The 9449-nt window shown below is 42.0% G+C and overlaps 1 protein-coding gene across 1 annotated transcript; it reads left to right on the forward strand.

Moving 5' to 3' along the window:
* The first annotated feature begins 2211 nt into the window (after window positions 1-2211).
* On the forward strand, window positions 2212-8722 carry spon2b (spondin 2b, extracellular matrix protein). Its single transcript, XM_069670640.1, has 6 exons — window positions 2212-2302; window positions 3487-3767; window positions 4158-4381; window positions 5228-5419; window positions 5713-5899; window positions 8401-8722. Exons 2-6 carry the CDS (start codon window positions 3533-3535, stop codon window positions 8577-8579), a joined length of 1017 nt encoding a protein of 338 aa, XP_069526741.1. The 5' UTR covers window positions 2212-2302; window positions 3487-3532; the 3' UTR covers window positions 8580-8722.
* Window positions 8723-9449: the final 727 nt, after the last annotated feature.

The raw sequence follows: 9449 nt of genomic DNA on the forward strand, positions 1-9449 counted from the left end.
ACACACTGTAAAACACTCGGAGAGACACTGTTTCGTCTGTTCATGTCCGGTCTGAACCAGAGTTTTCTACCGCAAATGTGACCACAAACACCCCATGTTTGTTTTCAGGAGCCTGTTTACAGCCTTCCTTGTGTTTATTTGAAGAACATGTGTGATTACTGCAGGAAATTACAGCTCCAATCATGATAATCTGTTGATAATGTGTAAATGAAATTGAATCACAGTGGGGTGCTTGAATTTGGAAGTGGGGTTAGTGCTAGGTGTAAAAAATACACCTGCATCAATGGCTTTATACCAAGGTGTAGCTGCAAAAGACAGAGGTTATCAACTTCCACTGAAAGAGACACACGAGGATACTATTGCCACAAGTTTCCCATCATGCACAACCATGAGCAAAACAAAACTGCAAACATTAATGCAAAAATGTCTCCAACAACAGCGAGCGATGGTTCCATCCAGCAAGATCAGAACTCACCACAAAATTCATACTTAAAAATCAGAAACTGAAACGTTAGCTTCTGCCTACACCCTTTCGGTTTATTACTAAAAATTTTGGTGATGCTTTTATTTTCTATCTTTGTATTTTGTTTTGTCTATTAAAAATGAACCAAAAATAAATAAATTGAATTGAATTGTGTCAGAAACTGAAACGTGTCAGTCACATATGTCGTGTTTTCACAACATCCAACTTCTCTCATCATCTTGCTTTAAATTCTCACTGTGGTTGATATAGGTACAACTCCTTTTTGGGAACACACTTCAAAAGACGTATTTGAAGGTAGACTGCGTCACATCAGCCCTGGGAAATGCGTCCTCCTTTTCCCGGGCCCTGAAGGATCAATCGGGTACATCCTTCGTGGCCCAACGTATCCCAACATTCATTGCGCGCCAATTCAAACCAGATGGCAGACCCGGCCAAGGAATAAACTTTTAAATGTAAAAGTTTTTGGTTTCAAGTCAATCAAGTAGCTAGCGTTACACATTTTAAAAAAACAAATGGGTGCTTGAAATAAATAATGAATAGGTTATGTGACGTTAGTTATGTGAGCTAGTTAGCCCGCTAGCTACCTGTGGCTAAAGCGTCAGGAGCGGCATTTGGTGACGCAAGCTTAAGAGCGGGAACAGTTTCATTTCAGTTCGGCCTTAGCGGTCTACAAAGGCTATGAATGGAACATTCCTCCGTAGACCACCTCCTGCGAAGGCTGCAGAACCCTGGATTGAGACACAGCTTACATGTCAGGTCTTAAATGCTGGACGTGTCTATTAATCAAGAAGATGATAAGCAAACTAACCACAAGTGAAGTAGTTACAACCTAACTGCATTACAGTGTAGCAGCTGTAACTTTTAGAAGACAATGCCTGAATGATTAAACAATTGCCAGGATGGGAAATAAAACTGTGGTAGACACAATTTGAAGTAAATGGAATAAATCATTGACTGAATCCAGGCTCATTAGCACTCTACACACCCGAGATAACCAGCAAAAAATTTACAATTAAAATGTGCGGCGGTGTAGAGTTTCCAAACTCTGATTAAGTGCCAACAAACACATATCATCTGTCCGCATCTTAAAGCCCACATCTCCAGCACATTCTGTTGGATGATGCCTCACTCGCTGGACTTTATGAAGCCCTGAAAAACATATCACAGTAGTTATGCAAATGGTTTGTGACAGAGGCAGTATAGCTTCCTACATGAGTTAAAAAGCAGTACTAGAATTGGATCTAGCAGCTCAACTGCAGTTCAAAAACCCGACTAGGAGACGTTTAGAGAACTCTAGAAACACATTATTGGCCTCATTAGTCATACTTGTAGATATAGAGAGCTCGTGTATCACACTGTGAAATGACACTCTACCCACGGAGCTGCACAGGACCCCTGGCTGAGCATCCAGAGCTGCTGAACACATTAGCCAGTTAATGGGCTTCTTAAAAAGAGTAGGAGAGAGAGGAGGAGGGAGAGGAGGAGGGAGAGCCAAAGTCAAAGGGCATGAAGGGGGCAGGGAAGTCATACACATGCAGATAGAAAGTATTGAAAGAAAAGTGAAGCGAGTCGAGGAGGGGAGTGGAGTGGAGCAATAGGAGGGAAGGAGGGGGAAAAAGGGGGGGGAAAGAGGAAGAGGAGGGAGAGGGGTGAACCTCCTGAAAGACATAAATAGGCGAAAGAGGACTTGGAGCCTTGCAGTCATTCTTCCCGACAGCCACATCCATCGCTCTCCTCTCCCCTTCTCTTCACCTCCAGCCCTCCTCTCCACTCATCTGCTGCAGCCCTTCATTCATCTGGAACCCCCGAGCAAAACTAGTGAGTAGTTTCTGCACCACATCTTCATCCTGTCGCTGCAGGGCAGCACAGACATGCTTACACTCTTCATTCTGCATTCACCAATAGAAATGACAGCTGGATTATAGAAGGCTACCGGGTGTGCATGAATAAATACTGGCAATAATTTCTGCAACAGTTGAACTCTAAGCTATTATAACTATGCACAATAAATGGAGATAGAGCAGCAAACAAGTGAGAATAAAGTGTGGATGTATTAGATATCTTAAGGATGTAATGTATTATATTTAAAAGTGTAAAATTCAAACATCTGCAGACATTAAACATAAACCTGCTCTTCCTTTATGAAAATAACACCTGCTTCATTTTAGCCAAATTTAAATGTTTGCAAATGTACATGTTGATGAACTCTGCCTTAAAAGGGCAGACCTGTATATTAAGTAGTCATCTTGATAAAGCCATATACCAAAATTGTTTATATTCTTACAATCAAGGGTGCTGCATGAAAAATGTATGCATGTCCCACGAGGCAATGTTTTGCACCAGGACTTTTTTAAAGCATTTTCTTAGAAGCTAAAGACAGAGAAAAGGGAGTTCAGGGAGGTTGCAGGATGAGTGCCATGTTGCCTGTAATACAGTTAAGTGAGGATGATATGATAAGGTAGCCAAAGCTGTAAAAGTCAGCTGGCAAAGCTTTACTCTATTAGATAATATTGCTGAGGCAGGAATGTAGAGCTCTACAGGATTTCACTACAGCAACAACAACGACCAAACATTCAGTATCTGCATGTTAATTAATGCAAGATCTCCTCCTGCAGCTCCTAAACCACTTAATTTGATTTACAAGTCTAAACAGTGGAAAAACAGTGGAGAACATGTTCCCTCTGACTCACACGCCCCACTTGTTAAACTCGACAGTGGTGGTTCAAGCAGACGATTTGCCCTTGCAACAATTCTCCGCAACTGTCTTAGTAGAGACGTCAAAATATAAGACATATGACTAATAACTTACTGCAAAGATTACAGGCATGACACAAATCCTTAGGTTAAAGACATGTATGCTCACAGTTTGTAAAAGCTCAACTAGCCAGACTTCTTTTGTTGTTGCAACAGCAGAAAGTAAGAAAAAGTTTATAACATCTTGTTACACCTGAACACATTTGCCTCAATTGAAATACTTGCAACTTTTCTCCTCCCTCTAATAGACATCCTTCAGATCCTCCATTCTCTCCCAAATCAACCCTGGTTACCATGGACACCACCAGGAACATCCTCTCCATCTCGGAGGCGCTCTACCACCTGCTCGTCATGATGCTGACACTGGGCCTAGGCGTTCACTCAATGCCTGTTCCTACTGACGTCCCAATGTGCACGGCCTCAGAGACGGCCCAGTACAGGCTAACGTTTACCGGCAAGTGGACCCAGGCTGCTTTCCCTAAACAGTATCCTGTCTACCGCCCACCTGCACAGTGGTCAAACCTTATCGGTAAGTATAAGCTCGAAATGTATGATAAGATTGTTGCACGGTATTGGCAGCAGGCGTGGAACAATACAAAGGAAATATAAGGCCTTAAAAGTACACTAAATTAACTCCCTGGTGATTGTACTAGAAGAATGAATGAAGAATGCCCTGATTGGTCAGTTTACAGGAAGTAAATTGCAAGTGTCTCATTTTTGTCAAAAGTAGAAAAGATAATTTTTCTGTCAATACACATGCAATCCTCTCACACAAGTAAGAAATAAAATCATTTTATCATATCATGTTGCAGAGATACACAGTATATAAACATCAGATGCAGTTTATATACATCTCTAATGACTTCACTTCTGTAGTACCTGTTGTATCAAAGTCCTCTCCCTCTCTCTCCACTGTAAGGGGTGACTCACAGCTCTGATTACCACATCTGGCAGCGTAATGAGTTTGCCAGCAACGGAGTGCGGGAGTTTGCAGAGAAAGGCGAGGCCTGGACCATCATGAAGGAAGTCGAGGCGGCCGGCGAACGCATCCAGAGCGTTTATGGGGTCCTCTCCGCTCCTGCTGTTGTGGGAGGCTCAGGCCAGATGAACACTGAGTTTGAGGTCTTCGCCAGGCACTCCTATGTAAGTTACTCAACACCTGGTTTTCCTTTAGACTGGGTCAGGAGTGGAAGTATAACAGAAGCCCTTTTCTGGGTCAATAAGGTTGTTTGATTTTTCTTATCTCCATATGTAGTTTTAGGGATTCTGCAGTGATCTTGCAGGGATTCTAACTGGTAAAACAAGTTATTTCCACTGAGGCCGTCGCATGTCTAAGTACAAAAGCCAGAACAATAAAAATAAGGCTACGGTTACAAAAACACTAAATTACCAAACATTTTTTAGTTCATAACCCAAGTGTCTTTTTTAGCCAAGTCGTAAGTCATCTAACTGCTAATTATTGATCATAAAAATACAATCCATTATGACTAAGAGTTGCATAATGTCTTTTAACTAGGTTGTTTCTGCAAAGCAGCAAATGCAACTACAAAACCAGATTGTCAGTTTTTCCATATGCTGCACCCCGAGCAGGAAGCCTAATTTATGTCTCTAAACATTATGTAAAACTCTGCAGGGGTTGGCCATTAAACTTCCTACTGATGAGTGTCTGGGTAGGTCATAAAGTCTGGGGAACATCAGACAGAACACAATGTTAGGCTTGGACAAGAGAGGAGACAGAGAGAGTGTAACTCCAGTGTAGCCTGGAGGTGAGATAAATGGGAAAAGGCCAGTTGGATGTAAAAGGTGCTCGCCAACACAAAACAAACTATTCATTGGTAAAATAACAAAGTTTTCCATTTCTTTCCACCCATGTCTTCCTCCTTATCTCCACATCTCACCCTGACCCACCTCCTCGTTTCCCTCTCTTTTTTTTCTCTCTCACCACGCTCCACATCCTTCCCCACGCTCTATTTCCCCCTCTATCTGCAGTTGTCGTTTATCGTGCGTATCGTTCCCAGCCCGGACTGGTTTGTGGGTGTGGACAGTCTCGACCTCTGTGACGGCGACCACTGGAAAGAGAGCGTGTCCCTGGAGCTTTATCCTTACGATGCAGGAACCGACAGCGGGTTCACTTTCTCTTCGCCCAACTTCGAGACCATCCCACAGGACAAAGTCACACAGGTGGGTCAAGCCTGAGCCAAGGGCAACATCCATCAACCCAAATCAAACTGTAAATCACAGCTTAAGAGTTTGGTTAAGTGCTTGAGTGCACAATGTTTTATACTTGATAATGAAGAACCAAAATGAAACCAACTGGAAAGCAGAAGATAAAAGAAAAAACTCTGTAGTTCCCTTAATAATGAACACAATAAGATCTTTTTTCCCTTAATCATTCCATATTTAAATGGTCTTTATAAAGGTTGGCATCTCACTGAATTACCATATATTCACTCTGAATCCTTTCCCCTCTATAGATTACGTCCTCCTTCCCTAGCCACCCTGCCAACTCCTTCTTCTACCCCCGCCTGAAGCACCTGCCCCCGATGGCCAAGGTTATGCTGACCAGGATAAAGAAGACCAATCAGATCATCAGCCTGCCGGAGGAGCCCACCCAGTCCAACCTACTCCTGACAGGAAACGAGATTGAGGACTCGCCCATAAGTAAGTCTGAGCAGCTTAAACACTCTGAATTTCCCACTGGTGTATTGATGAGTAGGCAGGACAACAGTTAACATATTCACAGATGATTGGTCCCTTTTATCAAGACAATCATCAGGTTAACAGTTGAAATATGGCATTCCCTTAACAATATAATCCACCAGTGTTTGATTGGCCAATGCAACGTCTTGCCAGGTTGCTGGCTACCCCTAGGTTAGCATCCTAACAAGACTGGCTCCATTCAGAATAGTGAAGGGAGCCAAAATCAGTCCTAAAGTATCATATTATGGGATGTTTTGTAAAGATGCTGCTGGTTTTAAACAAATCCACCTTTCAACAAGGTTTGCTCAGAAGCATTACAACGGCCCTGGAAAGGCAGGGAAGGAGACTACATCTTAAATAGATAGATATTTAGTGACAATATGCTTTCAACAGGGTTTCCTGGAGACTAAGAGGTGCATAAGATTCAAACGGTCACAAGGTTACCGGTCCAAAATGCCTAATAGCAAAACTAAGTTATGAATAACTGCAAGAGTAAAGTAAAAAAGCCTGTGTAAGCGCATACATAGCAGCCACAGTATGCTAACGTGGATAAGTAGGATAAACATCCATCAGCTGTGTCTATCTCCACTTGACTTGCACTGATCAGATAATAGACTAATTTTAAAGAAAAATGTATGTATATTGCTCAAGTTGTGTAGAAAGCAAATGAAGGATTTTACATAATGCCAGCAGGATGGCTTGAAGTCTTTTGCTGACTCAAACGAAAGCATTTGGGAGCCATTACAGGCCACACACAAACTCAATTACTCCCAACCAGACACCAGAAAACCAAGTGAGGGTAGGGCATCAGAAAATGCCAGGGCCACATCTGGCATCCAGTTAAACGGAACATAAATGACAGACTGAAAAATGAAAGAGCGTTTTAAGGAAATTATGTAGAAATTATGTACAGCAACGTTTGGGTCGTGACCCAAAATGGGATGCAGACACGTTTGTTTTAACAAGATCTGGATCCAGGAGGTGAAGCTGGCTTTAGTTAATGCTGGTTCACAGACTGTTAACATTTAAGACTCCTGTTGTACAGATTAGTGGTACTGCAAGGACGAATAGGAAGACAGCTTGGAAAAATCCAAATGAAGAGTCTGTCAAACGATGAGAAAAGCCAATATTACAGTCAAACAACCTGTCTGGGTGACTGATTATGTTCAAAATGACAAGGAAGGGAAAATAACCTCTAATAAAAACACACTTCACCACAGAATGTCTAAACAGATGACTTGACCAGGAAAGGTTTCTTTTGGAGGGGAACAGATAGCGTGTCAACCTGGCAGTAGAGCCGACAGTGCGGTAATCAGATTCAGTGTTCAGGGTGACTGTAAAGGTTTGACTCAGCATCACTGACGACAAGTATGTTCCCATGACAACCCGCTCAACAAACAACAGAGAGGGGCCAAAAATCTGCCGGGGTTTCCTGCCTTGATCCCAAAGCTCCGTCCAACCCCTCCATCTGTTTATGTTCCCCTCCCTCCGCTGATCCCTCCATCTCTTTGATGGCGTGTGCAAAGGACTCCAAACTTTCATTACAGATAAGCAATTGTATTGTTGAAACTAAAACTGTTGAAATACAACAGTTATATAAAATAGGATAAAGCAGCTTTGCTTCTTATCACTCATTAATTGGATTTATATAGTGCTAAATCCAATCTAAAGTTATCTCATGACATATATAGAACATGTCTAACAGGTCTGCGTTATCTTACATTACTTCATCACAGTATCCTTATCTCTGTTCTTAATGGACACACAAGACGAGGGGAGATTTGCCTTTCTTGTTCCATTACTCCATCAGACTGTCCATCCACGTTGCTTCCGCACCACCTCCCATCCTTCTGCTTTTCTACTCTCTCTACAACTAAGTCTGTCATACATATCAGCTGTACGCAAGCTCACAACAAGGTTGGCTGAGGTAGCCCGGCAGGTTCTCAATATTTTACAGCTGAAGAAAATACTAGAAAAAAGGCAGCTTCTGTCGCTTTTATTACAGGCGAGGTGCCTTTTAGCAAAGCCCTACATCCCTATCTGCTGCTCATTAAGTAGCAGCGCCGTTAACTGTGAGGCAGGGCTGTCCTGTTAAAGAGCAAGCACACTCAGCAGAAATCCACTCTGTAAATGAAGGTTACAAAATTCAGAGTTACAATTAAACTTCAGCAGCACGAGCGCTGCCAAGAACGAGACACTATGGGTTCACACACAGCACGCCAGCATTTCATGTAATTCCCTTTAAAGAGCTTTCAAGGGTTTAAGTGCAGTGGTTTTCTCTATTTAGACTAATTCCACTTTCCATTCTTACCTATAAAAGGAAACTGAAACCATTTGCACTTGCAAACAATAAATATAGTATAATGAAAAAGGAGGCAAGGCACTCCCATTTAAAAGCTGGAAAGCCCTGAATGCAAAACTATTAAACAAAATGTGGTATTAAAACCCCGCTCTCCCTGCAGATACCCCTCTGGACTGTGAGATGTCAGTGTGGTCTCCTTGGGGCTTGTGCAAAGGCAAGTGTGGAGACTCAGGCGTGCAGCACCGCACACGCTACGTCCTAATGCACCCAGCCAACAACGGAGCAGCCTGCCCCCTGCTGGAGGAAGAGAGGAAGTGCTTCCCGGACAACTGTTTATGACTAAGCCAGGAAAGGAGGGAGAAGAAGGAGAGGAAAGAGAGGAGAGAGAAGAAGGAGAAGAAAGCCAGGAAAGGGAGGAAAGGAAGGAGACGGAGGAACAACAGAAAAAGGTCTGCGGTGAATTCACAGGAGGTGTAAATATGATGAACCAGACTCTCTTCTTTCCTCCCTAGGCTTGCCCTTTCTGGGGAAATGACTGATTGATAGTCTGACTGTTAAATTTGGGACTCACACTTCAAAAACATCCTTAAGCAATATTGATATATCTGACAGCACGAGAGAGGTGTAGTTTAGCAAACAGCTATTAGACACTAACTCAGTTTTGACAGACCAGATCATTTGTCTCAGGGTGTAAAGACATTTGTTATCTTGCAGTGGATTAAAAGCACCAGCAGCTTTGATCAAGGGGATGTGGAAAGATCCATATAAATGATACTAAATAAAGAGTTACTGCACAGAAAATCCCCAGTCAGATACAGAATTAATGTACGGTTCTACAATTTTTCATAATGTTCACAGAGACATTGTGGTGGTTTTCCTGAAGACGAAGAATATATTTATTGACAGGATTTTAACCTGTAGTGTACAGTATATATCAAGTCTGAAAGTTATAATGTGTATTCCTTTATGTTATTAAGGTATTAGATCATCACAGAATAATGTGTTTTGTAAAAAAATAAAGAAAAATGTACAAAAAATGTTTATGGTCTTTATGTTTAATAAAGTGTAAATATCTAAATGATATTGTGGCCTCATTGATAACTTTTTTAATATACTACATTACGTAGATTTGGAGTCTTATTGCTTGATTTAAAGTGCTCAGTTTTGCTCTCTTTGGCGCCACCTATGGTGATAAACAGTAATTGCGGG

Source organism: Semicossyphus pulcher, unplaced genomic scaffold, assembly GCF_022749685.1.
Source record: "Semicossyphus pulcher isolate SPU_LCO1_2020_fin unplaced genomic scaffold, fSemPul1.0.p SCAF_2, whole genome shotgun sequence".
In the NCBI taxonomy this organism is placed as follows: domain Eukaryota; kingdom Metazoa; phylum Chordata; class Actinopteri; order Labriformes; family Labridae; genus Semicossyphus; species Semicossyphus pulcher.